Source organism: Rhododendron vialii, chromosome 11a, assembly GCF_030253575.1.
Source record: "Rhododendron vialii isolate Sample 1 chromosome 11a, ASM3025357v1".
In the NCBI taxonomy this organism is placed as follows: Eukaryota; Viridiplantae; Streptophyta; class Magnoliopsida; order Ericales; family Ericaceae; genus Rhododendron; species Rhododendron vialii.
The window spans coordinates 11,727,768-11,745,997 of NC_080567.1; the positions used below are offsets into that span (position 1 = coordinate 11,727,768).

The window sequence follows — 18,230 nt, forward strand, 5'->3', positions numbered from 1 at the left end:
AAGTGAGTCTGGCTCATTATTACATCACAAAGTTTACAATTGTACTTTTATCCAACAAGGGAGGGAACTAGGGTTCCTAACTACTGCTCCGCCTGCCACTACAACAAAATTAGGTTCTACCGATGCAAAAAAGTTGTCGGCAAAGGCATATTTGCGTCAGCAAAGAGTTTCACCGACGTAAGACCTTGCGTCGGCACGTCGTCGGCGTTGCTATGTCGGCAATAGTTTTTGCCGACGCAAACTGCTTGTGTCGACAAAAAGGAATGGATTTGGCAACACAAGTTGGCATCGGCGAAAGTGCATTTAATCTGGGATAATATAGCACCTTTGGCAACAAACTTTGCATCAGCGAAAGAGCATTTAATCTAGGATAATATAGCACCTTTGGCGACAAACTTTGCATCGGCAAAATAACTTTAAATATAGTGGATATATTTTTTATTAAATCTATTTTTCCTTATAACCTGATATCATGCATTTATCCATTCATAATTATCAGTAACTTGTAAATACATTTATCCCATCCAAACTCATTCAGAAGTTCATCCAAATCAATAGATAGGTCATTCTAATACCTTTAAATATATTGCAATCCAAAAACCAACTATCCAAGCATCCAGAATATTACAGCCAAATGATTATCCCAAACTTATATAAACATCCAAAATACAACCAAAAGATAACTCCACCTGCCATGTATCCAAAAACTAGTACTCCACCTGCCATGTCTCCACATATTTACTTCACCAGCCATGTCTCCAAAAACTAGTACTCCACCTGCCATGTCTCCACAAATTTACTCCACCCGCCATGTCTCCAAAAACTAATTAAGATGTCTATGCATACAAAAAAATTCAACAGTAATCACCTACCATAGTTGAATCAAACGTAATATCCAAAAAACCCATTCAAAACAACTAAGTCAGCACGTTCAACCTCCATTTAAGTCAAAATTCCATCTTCTTGTCCAATCGAAGTGTCTTCTCCATTTTCATTACTTGAAATCAATCCCGGAATGGTGGCTGGATCAACTCCATTCTTTGTAGCCATGAAGAGCATCATGGTTTCAAATTTTTTAGCATAATCAGCTATGAGTTTTGCTTGATCAGCCACGACTTCTTTAAGAGCAACTACCTCGAAATTTGGGACTGCTTGAGAATGTGTAGCATATGTGCTCTTGCGAATTCCATATCCCTTCAAGTAGCCCAATCTCTTCCCAAGCACATCAATGGAATTTTGCACCTTAGATTGAGGATTTGTGACACCGGGTTGCGACTGCTCAACTAGCTTTTTAGCAATCTTATCCTACATCAATTTGAATTAGTTAGCATATTACATGTATATGTAGAAATTTACATTCGGCAATCTATTTCTGATCGGTAGTCTACCAACAAAGAAAATATGTTTGAAGCAAAATCAAGACTATCCTATGTTGATCTTCAAAGGTTTGACAGTAAGCATATCAAGAGAGGTCGTCTCAAGTGATTTTGTTCATGCAGCAAACAAAGTAGTACAAATTTTTTGGCAGTTCATCAATCATTTGTCAACTACTCCCTAAATATAAACATATACCCACGATCATATAACGTTGCTCTTAGTTTGAAATAATGCAAATTGCCAAGTGAGTTAATAGGAATTAACCCTGTAGTAGCACTGTTAATTTCTAAGAACATGTAAGGTCTTTTGTTAGCAGTTCACTTAGGCCATTATCGGCATATATAAGAACCTGCATTTGCGCAATCAAAGACTATTAAAGGGAAACACGGTGAAGCCTACAACACTATTTCAGTTTAGTGTTTTTTTTTTTTTGTGAACATCAAAAAACAACCTTGTCTTAATCTTTGGAATAAATTACAAAGACTATAAAGGGAAACACGGCAAAAGCATCACTGCACCTAACAGCTTTGAAGCATGCAGATCTAGCCTTCATAGAGGGCAAAACATGCCACACTAAAGGGAAATCAAGATGAAGCAACAAAAACAGAGCAGATATGGAACACAATAAACTGAGCAGATTGTTGTAGTAGAATTTAGTAAAGTTCATACATACATGAACTTCCTTAGCCTTGACGTTTATCCATACTTCCTCCCCATGTCGATGACGTATGTGTGTGTCCTTGAACCTCTCCAGAAAAGACTGCTCTCTTCTTTCTTTTTTTACCTATAATTTAATTTGCATTTCTCCTTAACATTAGAATAAGCAAGTTTATAATTTAAAAAAGAAGAAGAAGATAACTACAAAGTCATACTTACAAACTTGGATGCTCGTGCTACAAATGATTGGGAGCCGCTAGTATGGTTATATTTCAACGATTTTCGTGCATTTTTCCCTCTCTTAGACTTCTTCTGCGAAAAATCATAAAACAGACTTGTCGAGAACAAGCCAATGGGATCTTACATGTTCTGTTACTTCCACATCTTTCTACAAATTTTTGCATCTATGGTAATGTCTATTATATACTAAAAAAGGACAAAGATTACCTTAAAAGCTTTTTTCCGCCACACTTTCTTAATCATGAATTTCCAGTCCTCTAGATTACAGGGATATAATGGATGGTTTTTGGGGTTAGACACCTCCTTCTTGATCACTTTGTAGTGACTGTGTAGCGTGCACTTCCACTCTCTATACAAAGCTTGGCACTTAACATCGATGATGCGCCTAAGAACCATATCGTTCTTATAATCACCAAGTCCAAATGTTTGCTGTAAGGAAACGACCAAGTTTAATATAAGTTGGTAGGTGAGTGAATTAAATAGATAATGCATTAAAAGAGTAAAAAAAATGCAAATTACCCCAACATGTAGAATAATAGATTCTTTGATCCCAAAATCAATATCTCTCCACCCAATGTCTCGAACTGGAGCATGAGATCGAATACTCTCCCCAATAGCATAAGCCACGAAAGTCGCATAATCTCCAACTATTGCCATTGCTTCGCGATCTATTTCAACGAGAATGGGATGACCAAACTTTTTCCTTTCCTTATCCACGTTTATACCTCGTGTAGGACCTCGTACACGCTTCCTACTTGGGATTAAGGTGGACCCTATTAATTAGAAAGACCATAATGCAATTTTAACTTAGTTTGAAAAAAAAAGTTCCAGCATACACGAACATAATTACAACTTGTAAATCAAATTTACGGCAAGTCAAGATCATATAGTAGAGTTTCAGCATCTATATGTAAAGTGTCATTGCTAAAATAAACTCTAGCATTTCCAAATTGCATGCATATGAGAGAAGGAATAAAATAGATGGACACAATTTTGGCTTATAACACATATTTCAGCTTATAAGTACTCAGTTTCACAAATAAAAATTGACATGATATATAATTTCTCACCCATGCTGCCCCCGACATTAGGCAGGCAAGAATACTGGTTGGTCTCATCGGTAGGTGAGGTGGGGAGCTCAGAAGGTTGGGCAACCATCACAGACATGCCTTCAGCATGATTAGCTGTAGGTTCAGTTGGCAGAGATGAGGTTGCTCCAGGAATTCTTTGTGATTTTCTCAAAGCTTGAGTAGCTAAAGTGCTTCTCTTTTCTCTTGGACTCATAACTTTTGCCTAAAATTTAAAAACAAAAGAATTAAAAAGGATTGCAACTATAATACAATATATGAATTCCCAAAAAAAAAAAAAAAAGGATTGCAACTATAAGAGTAATCATGTGCAAATATTACCTTTTTAGCTTGAGACCTAGAAGACTCATCATTGTCACTGCAGGAACTTAGAATTTCTACACCTTCGGGTGGTATATAATTAGGATCAGCGCCATGGCCCACCTTGTTGTTCCCCTCTTTAGTGCTTTTACCACTTGCTTTCGCTTTTGAACCAAACAATGACATTGCCATGCTCTTCAACCTAGCAGGATCTATCCCAACAGCCTCTAATTCTTTTAAGTTATGTTTAATAGTTTCTTGCCTTTCCTTTTCAATTTCTGTCAGCATCTAGAAATCCAATAACTATTGTTAGAATCTAGAAATTCATCAACAAGATACCACCACTTCTATTAGAAAAAGGTTAAAATTCAGTAACTACTATTATATCTAGAAATTCATTAACAATATAACACCATCTCTATCAAAAAAAAAAAAAGATTAAGTAAATGCAGATAATGCATATGGCCACATTCCAGAAAGAGAGAATTCAAAAGCGTATTTTTACATTCTAAAAGGAACTTTTTCCAACACAAAGGTCGCCTCTGCTTCAATAAAAGCTAGAACTCAAAACACGAAAAGGGGAAAATACTCGTCGAGAGCAATCAGCAATAAAATGGTACCTTTTTTGCAAAAGATTGGCCAAAGTTGTTTACTAGTTTTCTTCAATTTTAGCCAATCTGCAAGGAAAAATCACTTATAAATACTACGTTGAAGAAAATCTGCCAGGAGTACTTGATTGAGAGTTGCATCATTCCAGCTCTTACTAATTGGATTTCACAAGATATAACAAAGGTATGCAAGGAGAGCTATTACTAAAATAGAAGAATGGGTACAAAATCTGTGTGATCTGCATATCTAATTATTCCCAAGCTTAGAGTTAAAAACCCCCTTTTGAACCATTCATATTTTGGATATCAGTATCAATACCACACTACCATACATCTTAACATTAGCATTCAAAAAATTGCACCAGCCAACTCAACCCACATATGCCACACCATGCCCATCTTTACTTGTTCCCTAATAGCAATAAAATGACCAATATGGAACCCCATAAATACGTACAGCACCTGGCCCATACACAAGCAATAACAACATTTCGTCGCATTTATATTGTAAAATAAACACACTACACTACAATGATTCTTAGGAGACTTCCAATACTCATAATCAGAACAATCACGATCTGTCCAAAAGATTCAATGCATTTAGGACATTTTTGTAAGTGAGCCTTTTCCTTCCAAAATAACACACAATCCATTGGGCATGCGTGGATGAACTCATATCCCAAGCCCAAATCACGTAATAGCTTCTTGCACTCGTTAATTGACTTCGGAACTACATGCCTTTCAGGTAAGGACTGGCTTATTTTCGCCAAATTCTCGTTGAAAGATTGATTGCTACACCCACTTTCTACCTTCACTTGTAACATCTCAATGACTAAGGCTAATAAGGTATCTGACTTTTTGCAACCTAGGTACAAGCTACGTTGGGCGGCCTCTAATAATTTTTCAAAGTCTCTCACATCCTCCCTCTCTATGGTATCACTACCCATGTCTGTCCCCTTATAGTGGTCTTCTATCAATTGCTCATATTCATCACCTCTATCCTCATTGTATTCATCCTCGATATCATCTTGCTCATTGGGTTCAGGAAGTTCACCATGTAATAACTGGGTCGTATAAGACACCATCATCATATCCCCCATATAAGCAAATGAGTTCTCACAGTATCATAATCATTCTTATAATAGTTATGACAATTAGTACATGGGCACTTTATCTCCACCTCCCCACTCAAATGTGCCTTTACAAATTCAATAAACGAGTCCACCCCGTCAACTAGGGGTGTGCAAAAAATCCGAGACCCGACGAACCCGACCCCACCCGAAGGGTTTCGGGCGGGCCGGAACATATGGTTCGGTCGGGTACGGGTAAACTTTTCCAAAAAAAATCAGTTTTCGGTTCGGGGTTCGGGGTGCTGTTTTTTCTTACCCGACCAAACCCGACCAAAAGGCAACGAATTCATATAGTTTACTTCGGTTTTGGTCGGACCCGACCAAAAAAATCGGTTACACGGACGGGTATCCCCCTCCTTCGGTTCGGGTTCGGGTCCCAAAAAAGTGATTACCGACTGGTCGGGGTCGGGGCCGAACCCGACCCGTGCACACCCCTACCGTCAACATAGGCTGGACAAAATCTATGAGAAAGAAGCATCCAACTTTTGTCCAATTCTAGTCACATAAAATGTTTAAGGCATGTTATTTGATATCAGTTTAAACTTTAGAAAAACAAAAGAGAACAACTAAGTGGGAGAGTGAAAAGGGGAGGACCAAAATCCAATGTTACTATACACTAAGAATACCGTACCTTCTTCGCAAAAGATTTGGTCGAAGTTGTTTTCTTCGATTTCGGCCAATCTGCAAGGCATTACAGAGGCCAACCAAAAAAAAAAAAACAGATTCAGTAAATGCAGATAATGCATACCACATTCCAAAAAGAGAGAATCCAAAACCTAAAATCAGTCATTCCAATATTAGATTAATAGGACTACTGCATTACAAATACGAAATCCTAACTGCAGATTCAAAGAATTGACATTTAACAAGGCAATCAACTGCAAATTTCATGATGTGGTTCAAGAGATTATTGTTACTATTTTTGTAAGCTGTGATTAACGCCTTGTGTCTTTATTGCAATGCTTTATGCTTTTGTTAGTTTTGTAATTGGTTGAAGTGTGGCGTCCAGTATGTAAAGGGCTTTGCCCTATTATTTAAGAAAGGAAAAGTGTGAGAGAGTGGGTAGAATGAGCTGCCCCATTTCGTGAGATCAAGACTGAGCAGCCCCCACCTTTCACATTCATTACCCTGCTTTCCAGAGAGGACATATACTCCTCTCCTGTTCTTGCTGTTTCTGCCGATTGAATAGGCAGTCCAATACCTCTCCATTTTCTGTTTTTTCTCTTTTCACTAAAAATCAAAGTTTGGCTAGGAAAATGCCAACATGATTCAGTTTCGATATAGTGCAATTCAGAAAATGAAGCTAAGGTCTGATAAGTTCAAAGCCAAGTCACAAACAAAGCTCAAATTGTGGTTCAAAACCAGTCAAAAAACAGGCTATGCTCATCAACATGAATAGCTCATACATGAATAGCAACTATAACTAAAATGCAAAAGCATGAATAGCAATTGAAACTGCAAAAGCACACCAGACAAAAACCAAGGTCATAAAAAACTCAACTCTAAATTAGGTAAAAGCCAAAACTTAAAGAAATAGGTAATGTTAGAATTAGGAAAAAGCCACAAACTGATACGACCCTATTTTTGGGCAAAATATACAAACTTTTTTGGGATTAACCAAAACCCTACCCCTTTCTTCCACCTTTTAGTTAAAATAATATGAAAGAAAAAAAAAAACCCTACCCCTTTCTTCCGCCTTTTAGTTAAAAAATGCAGAAAACCCACAACCCTACCCCTATTTCCCACCTTTTAGTTAAAAAATATATAAAATCCACAACCCTACCCCTTTCTTCCACCTTTCAGTAAAAATTAATTCGAAAAAACCAAAAGCCTAGCTACCCCTTCCTTTTGGTAACTATGAAGATTGATAAAGCTCAAACAAGGATTACGACAGGCCTTTGCCAAAACAAGAAGAAAACACAACCTATCAGCACAAAGTTATACACAAAGGGGTCTTCTTCACTCAGAGAGAATCAGGAGAGAGAGTATTGAAATTCCTGTCAAATGTCTAAATCTAAATCAACGCACTAGACCCATGCACGGCGGCGAAAGGTCAAGGAATCCAACCCGTCGTGTCTCCTGGTCAAACGGCGCACCGACGACCACCCACCGCTGTGCAAAGCCCCAAAATTTTGCCCCAATTCTAGGTCCAAAATGTAAACTGAAAATTGATCAATAGATGTTCTTCGAAGAGAGAATCAGGAAGGAAGGAAGGAAGAGAGAGAGAGAGAGAGAGACCTGGTAACGAGATCTAGAGACGGCGCTGTATCATCTCAGAGTGAATGGAGAGAGTATAAGAGGCGTTGCCTTCGTATTCTCTCTTTATATCCGAACCCGAAATTAAAAAAAAAAAAAACAATTACAGTAGTACTTCAATGATACTACGCCGTTTTTAGATGCATTGCTTAAAAAATGTAGCGCCAAACATGGCGCCAAATAAATTTGGGGGATTTAAATTATTTTGGAGAATCAGCACCAAAATAATTAAACACCCTCGTATCACGCAGTACGGACAAATTCTAAACTTAATTAGCCAATTATATTTTAATAATGGTCGATCTGAACCATTAGAATTTCCCGTCTTACTGATTCCATCATTATCACCAAAATCGAGGATCATCGGATATCAGCCACTACCTGATCAGACAACATTTGGTGCATTCCGAGGCATTAGACAATAAGATTGCAATACTCGACCCCCACATGAGTCTTTTTTTTTCAACCAAACCATCCATCTTTTACATATTATGGAGTATATCATTCGTACCAAGAACGAAATTAATCAGGTATCGCTACATACTTGATCAGATAGAAAAACCCATTCAGTTAATCAAATTATGTCTCAATAAGAAGCTTTCTAAACCCGATCAAGACAAATTTTTACGAGAATGATAGAAACAACAAGAAAAATAAAATCAACGGTCTGGATCATCCTAATTATGTCACGGTCGAATGACTATCATACATTTAAGTATAGTACGAGTCTTAGTTTGTTAACAATTACATTGAATATATAGAATTCAAAGGTCACTACCAACTCAATTTTTACAGCGGTCAATCTGAACCGTTAGCATTTCACGTCTCACAGATTCCATCATTGTCACCAAAATTGAAAATCATCGAATACCAGCAACCGCTTGATCAGACAATATTTGATGCATCTTGATCATTAAAGTATTAGATTGCAAGACCCGACCCTTACCAGAGACTTTATTTTGCGATTTGAAGTGTCTATGTTTTACATAGTATGGAGTTCATCAATCTTACCAAGAATGAAGTTGATCGGGTATCGCTACACATTTGATCAGACGATAACTATCATCCAAAAACCAAATTGCGTACCAATGCAAGAAGCTTTCTAAACCTGATCGAGTCAAATTTTTACAATAATTATTTTATCAATAAGCACAATGAAATCAACGGTCTCGATTGTTAAAATGGTTTTGTCTTATTGAGTTCCTCTAAATAATTGTATCGAAGTTTATTAAAATATGAATTACATATAATAAAATTATACATTGTGAAGGCTTTTGGCGACACAGTAAGGTTGTTGCTGAACATTTTGACTTAGAGCCAAAAGAAAAGTTGAAGGCGGCAAATATTCCCGCCAAAAAATTTGCCTTTCGGCGACATCAAATATGTCGCCGAATTTTCCCTTCGCTGATGCGACTTGCGTCGCCGAATGTGAAGACTTTCGCCGACATCAAAGTGTGTAGCCGATACATACCCAACGGCGATGCACTTTTAGTTGTATCGCCAATCCTTGCTGCCAAATGTGAAAACTATTGGCAACATCAAAGTGTGTCGCCAATACATACCCAAGTGCGACGCATTTGTTGTTATGTCGCCAATCCTTGTCGCCAAAAGGCAAATTTGTTGTAGTGTGCTCTTCCATCCTAGCAAGCTTCTCGGCTCCGAAGGCCTCCAATGTATACAGCTCACCCTGTTCATCTATGAGGTCTGACACATTATACCGGCGTCGCCACCAATATAATATGTCAGTGTCACCAAAAAGGTAAGACCATGAGCTACAACGCTCAATAGAATAACCCATACCCACTAACTCTTATCTTATGAACATTAGATCATAAATACTAATGATTTCCACATAGAACATGCATACCTAACACGACAATTAAAAATGACACATCCGCATTCATTATTCAACTAGCGTTGGTGTCCAAGATTCTCTGGGTTTCTCCTACGCAACTCGTCGTAAATTGTGTCATCATTTTCCATTTCTCATAAACCATATCATCATTTCAAAATCGTTTTAACACACCCAACCTCGGTTCCGCTGTTCCGGTCTCCCGAGTATCCTCACAATGATTCCGCCGCACCGGGTTCCCATTGGCACACAAAACACACACCACACAATGAGCTACCACGTCCGGCCACATTGCGGTTTCCAAACATTTCACCTTTTTAAAACACGCCTTTTCATTAACCACACCCTAGGTGTCACGTTTTTACTTTCTCGATTATGGTGTCTCGTTCTCATGCAACGACTCTACGGTAGGACTTTTCACATACGCAATCACAAATCATTCATTGAAATCTTAAAACTTAAACTAGCAAGATCATCCAACTCTATATTATTCTATCATGCTCATATCACAACTTAAAGCGCGCATAACGCCACATGTACGGACGCCTTTGGAGTGAAAATCATTTATTCTTTACAACAAGACAAGTAACGTAAGCAATTCATGTATACATGCTCATAACCATCTAAAGATCAACATACAAATACTTCTATCAACGATAAGTATTATCTTTGAAAAACCGTTCTTTCTTCCTTTGTGGGAAATTCAAAACAACACATGTTTACTAAAGTAAAAGTTGATTATTCCAACATGTTCATACCACCATTAGCAAAACAAGTTTGTTAACCATCATGCATTCTAAACATTATAAGCAATAGATAACCTTATCTACTTAAGAATATTTTATGTTATACTTTGAACTAAAGAGTAAAGACTTCCTATTTTTCAACATACGGTTCTACGCTATACGTTGAGTTAGGGGACAAGGGATTCTACCTTACTTCTTGGCGGTTGGTCGGTTTTGAGAATAGGTCGTCAGTTTTGCGAATCGGCGGCGTAACAGCTCTGAAGTGCTTCGAAAGGAAGAGATATGTATTTTCTCTTCCTAGAAACAACTTTGTTAACTAAACTAGGCTACTTTAAAGATCTAGGGGTGGTTTTTGGTGGTGGTTTGGTGGTAGCTCTCAAGAACTTCAAGAAAACTCAAGAAACTTGAACTTTGGAACTTGGAAAGCTTAGAAATTCTAGAGAAAAGTTGGAGCAAGGAGTGAAGGTGTGAGTTTAAGCTTGGAATGACTTGCTATTTATAGGCCAAGGCTTCTCCCTCCCTCTCTCTCATCCGAATTCTCTCTCTCTCTCTATATCTCAATTTTTTTTCTTTTGTCAAGCTTGATTGAAAGCTTGATAGGTTAGGTCATGGTTTGCTTGTACAACTCCTACCTAGTTCTTAGGCATGCAAGGCTAGATTTGATACTTTGGATTGGATTATGGAAAGATTGGTGGAGGAAAGGAGGGGTTGTACAAAGTTTAAAATTGGTAAATGTACAAATAAGGACAATGGGAGATAGATTTGCTTGGAAAGTATACAACCATATATGGAAAAGATCATGGAAGATCAAGTCAAGGTACAACCAAATCTCCCTCTCTTCTTCTCTCTTTCTCTCTCGGCCACTCTCCCTCTCTCTCTCCTAGCACTAGTACATACATATATATATATATATATATATACACACACTTCTATGTACAAGTAAACATTTATATAGAAATGTACTTAAGGTACTATGTGATCTAATGGGATTTCAAAGCCAAGATTTTCCTATTAAACTATTCTAATAAACACATGTGTACTTTTGTAATAATATAAGTATATATATGTATAAGTCCAAGTACACACACACACACACACACACACACATATATATATATATAAGTGTGTACCATGTAATCTAGGTAGATTTCCAAATCAAAATTCCTTATTAAAATAGTCCAAATTGGCACATATTCTTATTATAATATTGTATTAGTGTACCTAGGAAATCTAGGGTATTAAATCTATAAGGTACACATATACACACACGCACACACACAGATATATATATATATATATATATATATATATATATATATAAGTATATCATCACATGGAAATCTAGGAAACGATTTATTTAATAAACCCTAGTACTTGTTGGTAAGACTATCTCTATTATCCAATGGGTAATAATTTCCCTAGTAGTTATTGACCAATGGATAAAAGTGTGAGGTACTATATATACTAGAGTAATACCCTATGTCCTTTAGGCATGTGTATATATAACTATATATAACTACATATGGGTACTTTAACAAAATCTAGTAAGAACTTTTGGTAGAAAATCTAGGTTTTCTATTGTCCAATGGATAAAGATTTCCCTAACATTTATCGTCCAATGGATAAAGATTTATCTAGGGTTAGGAGAAAGTAACTAGATGAATTGGTAGTTAGGTTTCTCCAACTAATTGGTTAGAATCTAACTATACTTACCAAGTAGAATCTATAGCCAATAAATATAATTTAGCAGTCTCAAATCTAATTATGATGGATTACTAGAAATTAACAAGAAAATTATAAAGCCATTCAAGAGAAATTAAACAACGAGATTTGTATTTACTAAAAATCGGAGTTGTTACAACCTATCCTCCTTAAACAATTTCGTCCTGGAAATTAGGTGCACACTCGGATTCGAACAGGTGGGGATAATTTGCCTTCATGGTTTCCTCCCTTTCCCATGTGGTCTCTTCAGCTCCTCGGTGTTTCCACAAAACTCATACCAATTTGATGGCCTTGTTTCGGATCAGCTTCTCACTTCGATCCATAATCTCTATGGGTTCTTCCTCATATGTCGCGTCTTCTTCGATGGTGATGTTTTCCCAATTGAGAACATGGGTGGGTAAGGCGAGATATTTGCGGAGCATTGAAACGTGAAACACGTTATGCACTCTATCTAGTTGTGGTGGCAGAGCTAGACGATACACAACCTTTCCAATCTTCTCTACGATGTCGAAAGGTCCAATGTAGTGCAGGGATAGTTATCCCTTCTTCCCAAATCTGATGACTCCCTTCTTCGGTCTAATCTTCAGGAATACATGGTCTCCCACGGCAAAGGTTAATGGTCGGCTTCTTTTATCCGCATAACTCTTCTGTCGGCTCATCCTTTGCCGGATGGTCTTGACCTTTTTCGTGGTCTCTCGTACTATGTCAGGCCCAATTAATCCCGTCTCCCCAGCATCTGTCCAGCAGACTGGAGATTGACAGGGTCAACCATAGAGAGTTTCGTACAGTGCCATCTCAATACTTGCTTGGTAGCTGTTGTTGTAGGCAAACTCCACCAATGGTAAGTGCCACTCCCAGTTCCCAGAGAAATCCAAGGCACAAGCTCTCAGCATGTCCTCCAATGTCTGTATTGTCCTCTCCGTTTGTCCATCTTTCTGAGGGTGGAAGGGTGTACTAAGCGTTACGTCTGTTCCCAAAGCTTTCTGCAATCCCTTCCAAAAATGTGATACAAAACATGGGTCTCTGTCAGATACTATCGAGACAGGTACTCCATGTAGTCGTATGATTTCTCGAATGTACAACAAGCTCAGTTGCTCCATGTTCTCTGTCATCTTGACAGGCAGAAAATGTGCAGATTTGGTGAGTCGATCCACGATCACCCAAATAGCGGTGTTGGTCTTGGCAGATCTTGGTAACCCAGTGACGAAATCCATTGAAATGTGCTCCCACTTCCAGGTCAGAATTGGTAAAGGTTGAAGGTCTCCTCATGGTTTCTGATGTTCGGCTTTGACTTGTTGACACACCAAATAGGTAGATACAATATTGCGCTATGTCCTTTTTCATTCCTTCCCACCAGTACATTCTTCGTAGGTCATGATACATCTTTGTACCGCCCGGGTGAACTGCGAAGTTTGAATGGTGAGCTTCTCGGAGTACAGCTTCTCGAAGGGTTCCAATATTAGGTACGAATACCTTTCCCTTGAATCTCAGGCTGTTATCCTTCTCGATTGCCCATCCTGGTAGCGCCTTTCCTTCTCAAATTCGATACCGGATGAACTCGCAATCCTGCTCGAATGTTTGGGCTAGTAAGATTTCCCGGTGAAGTGCTGGTTCCGCAACTAGAGCGTATAATCGAGCGTTCCCGATCTCTGACGATGGGCGCAGGTTGAACTCGTTGAGGGTGTCTACCATCTCCCATTCCTTAATAGCTGTCTTGACCTTTTGTGTCCTATCTTTTCGGCTTAGAGCGTTTGCTACCACACTGGCTTTGCCGAGGTGATACTGGAGCGTAAATTTGTAGTCCTCCAAGTATTCCATCCATCGGTGCTGTCTCAGGTTCAACTCCTTCCGAGTGAACAGATATTTGAGGCTCTTGTGGTCAGTGAAAACTTTGAATTGTTCTCCCCACAGATAGTAACACCAGGTTTTAAGGGCGAATACTACTGCAGCTAATTCTAGGTTATGAGTAGGGTAATTCCTCTCGTGTAGTCGAATTTGTCGGGATCCGTAGGCCATAACTTTTCCATTCTACATCAACACGCATCCCAAGCCATCTCTTGACGCGTCGCAATAAATCGTATAGTCTACACCCCGCTTGGGAATGATGAGTATCGGTGCACTAGTCGGTCTCTTCTTCAACTCTTGAAAGGATTTCTCACAGGCTTCATTCCAATCCAGCTTCACTCCTTTTTGTGTCAATCTTGTCATAGGTTTGGCGAGAATTGAGAAGTCTAGTATAAACCTTCGGTAGTATCCTGCCAATCCTAGGAAACTTCTGATTTCAAATACCGAGGTTGGTTGTTTCCAATTCAATACTGCTTCCACTTTACTTTCGTCCACCGATATTCCTTCCTTGGATACTACGTGCCCTAAAAACTTAACCACTTCCAGCCAAAACTTGCATTTGCTGGCCTTGGCATAGAGTTGGTTATCTCGGAGTACTTGTAGCACTATCCGAAGGTGTTCTTTGTGCTCCTCCTTGTTGGCAGAGTATATCAAGATGTCATCAATGAACACCACTACAAATTTGTCTAAGTAGGGTTGGAAAATCTTGTTCATGAGACACATGAATACTGCCGGAGCGTTGGTCAGTCCAAACGTCATCACCACAAACTCGTAGTGTCCGTATCTGGTGCGGAAGGCTATCTTGGCGATATCCTCCTCCCGAATCCTTAACTGATGGTAGTCTGATCGGAGATCGATCTTAGAAAAGCAAGTTGCTCCTCTTAATTAATCAAATAAGTCATCGATCCTAGGCAACAGATTTTGGTTATTGACCGTGACTTGGTTTAACTTCCTATAGTCAATACACAGTCGAAGTGCTCCTTCTTTCTTCTTCACGAACAATGCAGGCGCTCCCCACGGTGATGTACTTGGTCGAATGAATCCTTTGTCTAATAGCTCTTGCAATTGGGTCTTGAGCTCCTTTAGTTTTGCAGGGGCCATTCGATATGTTGCCATGGAGATTGGTGCTGTTCCCGGTTGAAGTTCTATAGAGAAGTCTATCTCTCTTTGAGGTGGTAAACCCATAAGTTCTTCAGGGAAAACATCGGTGTACTCGCAAACGATGTGCAGTAATCCCAATTCCATCCGGTCGGTTTCTTCCATTTGGAGACTAGCTAGCCATCCAAACAGTTGATTCTGCCACCTAGATCTCTTCGTCGTTGAACTTGCTGTTTGTCTATCCCCCTTAAATCGAAAGCGAGTCCCTTCAGAGGTATTAGCCGTCACCGTCTTCTGATGGCAGTCAATGACTGCTTGGTGAGCTGATAGCCAATCCATTCTAAGGATTACATCGAAATCTGCTATGTCGATCACCTTGGGGTCGCAGGTCAGACGCAGGTTGGCTATTTCTATCTCGCACCCTCTACATACTAGAATAACAGCTATACTCCCCCCAATGGCGATTTGACTTTCATACTCGTACCTAGGGGTTCTGTTTCTAGTGCTAAAGCAGTTACGCAGGCATGCAGGCAGAAGATATAAACGAATGCGATGCTCCAGAGTCAAATAATGCTTGCACGCAGGTACTATACAATAATAGCGTACCTTGGATCACAGAGGGATCCTGCTCCTACTCCTCTAATTGTAGCACAAAGATGCGCCCTCCAGTGCTCTGCTGTGCTCCCATGGGCTGTTTTCCCTTGTTCTACCCATTCAGCTGCTGTGATGGGCCTCCGGGGTTTTGCTTCCCAAATTCGGCCTGTCTCGACTGTTGAGTTTTCTGGCCTCCAAAGTTACCATTCCTTTCTCTCTGGGGTTGGGGGCATTCACGCTTGTAGTGACCCATGGCCTGACAGTTGAAGCATTGCACTGACGCCTTGTTTCGGCTGCCCCTCAAGGGTCCACCATGCCCTGATGCAGCAGTTTTCCATGGTTGATTGCCTTGGGTCGGGGTAAAGGGTTTGGTAGGGTAGGGTCCGCAGTTGTTGTTGGAAGGTTGAGTTCGGATCGGTCCGCCAGTGTTGCCTGTCGCCTTCCGCATTCCTCCATCGGGTTTTGAAGTCATTTTCCTCGCTCTCCAGTCGAAGAGCACACTTCACAACACCAAAATAGGTGGGAAAAGCCTGAGCTACCACAGCCCTTCTAGCAGTGGTCAGCCCCCACTCAAACCTTCTCGCCTTCTTGTCCTCCGTTGCAATGGCAGTTTGGGCGTAACAAGACAGTTCCTCGAATTTGGCCGCGTATTGGGTAAAGGTCATCGTTCTTTGTTTCAGGTTTAGGAACTCTTGTTCCTTGGCCAAACGAAGAGGCGTGGGAAAGTACTTGTCGAGGAATAGGGTTTCGAACACGGCAAAGGTCATGGTGGCTATGGCATGGGTTGCCTCCATCAGATCCCACCAGTTGCGGGCTTCTCCCTTCAGTTGATATGTGGCTAAGGCCACACGATCTCCATCTCGGGTAATCTCCAAGGTGTCCACAGGATCACCTTGACTTCTTTTAGCCATGTTTCAGCCACGGTGGGGTTGGTATCTCCGTTGAAGGTCGGAGGTCGGCATTTGCAAAATTCGTTCATTGCTCGCGTTTGGGTCATAGGTTCATCATCACGGTTTTGGTTTCGGCGGTTGGCGTTCAGAGCAGCTACAAATGCTTGCATGACTTGGGTTAGGTCGGGGTGAGGGTTAGAGGATTCTCCGTTCTCGTATCCTAATCCACTGCGTCGATTCACCATCTACGTGTTGAAATCAGAAAGGGGTTTTAGTCCATTTAAAAATTTTTCTTTTGTAAATGGTATATCTTTCTAGAAGTTAAACGCAATTTATCATATAATATGCAACAGTACTTATTAAAACAAGGTAAGCTTCTCATAGATAAATAGGATATTACAATCATAAGCATAGAGTTCTACTATAAGACAAATAAGATAAGATTCCTAGTACAAGTTGAAACGATCCTACACATTCCTACTACATGGTCCTTCTAGCCTTAGTGCTCACAAGGCAACTCAAGCTATCAGAATCTTATTCTAATACTACTATTCTACTGACGAGGTGGAATGAGTCCGAAAAACTCTCTCAACTGCTCCATCCATTCCTTCTCTCTTATTTCGAGCCAACGCTCTCCTTCTCGGCGAATCTTCTTGGCTAGCTTCCTAAGCTGTGGGTCCTGAGGGTCGACTGCCATGTGCTGATCCTCATTGGTAAAGGGTGTCATCACAACTAGCTCGTACAACTGGTCACCGGTCTCGGGGTCGCGGACTCCCAGGTGGGGTATGGGAATAAGGCTCTCGGGTGCTAGCAAGGTCTTGTAATATAACAGATCTACTACTGTGATCGGGGCAGCAAAGGTGCGGCTATCCATATCTACAATAAAGAAAAATTATATATTAGACTTAATGGTGTATGGAGTAGACTGAACATAAATGAATACAAGTACACATAAATAGTGATCATATACAAAAGGAAAATACAAGTCTTTCATTACTAAATAAAACGAGTACATCATAGATGGCTTATATTAGCCTAAACTTCCTACTACATTCCGATTACAATCAAAGATCCAACTGCATGCTAAGTCTTCCTAACAAGTCTAGAAGATGTCTGGGAATTCGACCCTATATGCGCCTATGTTGGTCTTGAAAGGTGGTGGGGGTACATCATTGGAGTTAGAGTGTATATCCATGACTTCGGGCTCCGCATCTAGGAATGCCCACTCCTCTTCGTCAGATTCCCAATCCTTGTCCCCCCAAATCTCTATCACATTATCCATTGGCTCTTCTTCGGGAAACTCCTCCTCCTCGGGGTTTTCCTCGGGTTCCTCCTCGGGATTTTCTTCGGGATCCTCCCCAACTTCCTCAACCATGTTATCAGGGGGTGCTATTGGAGCTAAGGTGGGGGCTGCTTCAACATTGTTCTCTTCAATTAGAAATTCCACATCATTGGGGGGTGCTATTTGGACTAGGACGAATACTGCTTCGGCATCATCCTCCTCCTCGGGAAGTATGATGGTGTCATGTTCTTGGTAGTAGTCATGAGTGTAGGGGAAAGCATAGGGAAAGTAAGGATCTCCCACTAGTTGGTTCGTCATTAACCTTAAGGTACTTGCAAGATGGTGAGCTTCAGCTAGCAGGTTGGCTTGATAGAGATTTGGTTGGTTCATCTTCAAGGAAAAGTTTAACCTCAATTAGTAACGTTTTAGGACAAAGGTTTACTAACACCAAAAATGCTTTCGAGTTTCTAAGTTCCACATTCGATCCTTGATTTAAGTCATCATCCAATTGTTCAGGAATTCCCAGCTCGGTGATACTGCCAATT

General features: G+C 40.0%; 1 protein-coding gene across 7 annotated transcripts; it reads right to left on the bottom strand.

The window, feature by feature from the left end:
* Window positions 1–541: 541 nt before the first annotated feature.
* On the bottom strand, window positions 542–7,700 carry LOC131308467 (uncharacterized). Of its 7 annotated transcripts, XR_009194441.1 has the most exons (10): window positions 6,032–6,176; window positions 4,283–4,339; window positions 3,684–3,950; window positions 3,345–3,567; window positions 2,794–3,047; window positions 2,482–2,703; window positions 2,254–2,346; window positions 2,051–2,161; window positions 778–1,305; window positions 542–719 (listed from the first exon to the last, which is right to left on the bottom strand). XR_009194441.1 is itself a non-coding variant. In XM_058335407.1 (9 exons), exons 3-9 carry the CDS (start codon window positions 3,948–3,950, stop codon window positions 943–945), a joined length of 1,533 nt encoding a protein of 510 aa, XP_058191390.1. In that variant the 5' UTR covers window positions 6,032–6,081; window positions 7,639–7,700; the 3' UTR covers window positions 542–942. The 7 variants fall into 7 exon arrangements, 6 of the variants coding, with proteins under 6 accessions (XP_058191390.1, XP_058191389.1, XP_058191391.1 ...); XM_058335407.1 differs by lacking the exon at window positions 4,283–4,339 and adding an exon at window positions 7,639–7,700 and having other exon boundaries at window positions 542–1,305; window positions 6,032–6,081; XM_058335406.1 differs by lacking the exon at window positions 6,032–6,176 and adding an exon at window positions 7,325–7,612 and having other exon boundaries at window positions 542–1,305.
* Window positions 7,701–18,230: the final 10,530 nt, after the last annotated feature.

Coding starts and splice junctions, on each gene's coding strand:
- LOC131308467 (XM_058335407.1), bottom strand. CDS start 3,950: ATGCTGACAGAAATTGAAAAGGAAAGGCAAGAAACTATTAAACATAAC. Junction 3,048..3,344: donor TAATGTCGGGGGCAGCATGG/GTGAGAAATTAT, acceptor TCTAATTAATAG/GGTCCACCTTAATCCCAAGT. Junction 1,306..2,050: donor TCAAGGCTAAGGAAGTTCAT/GTATGTATGAAC, acceptor AAATTGATGTAG/GATAAGATTGCTAAAAAGCT.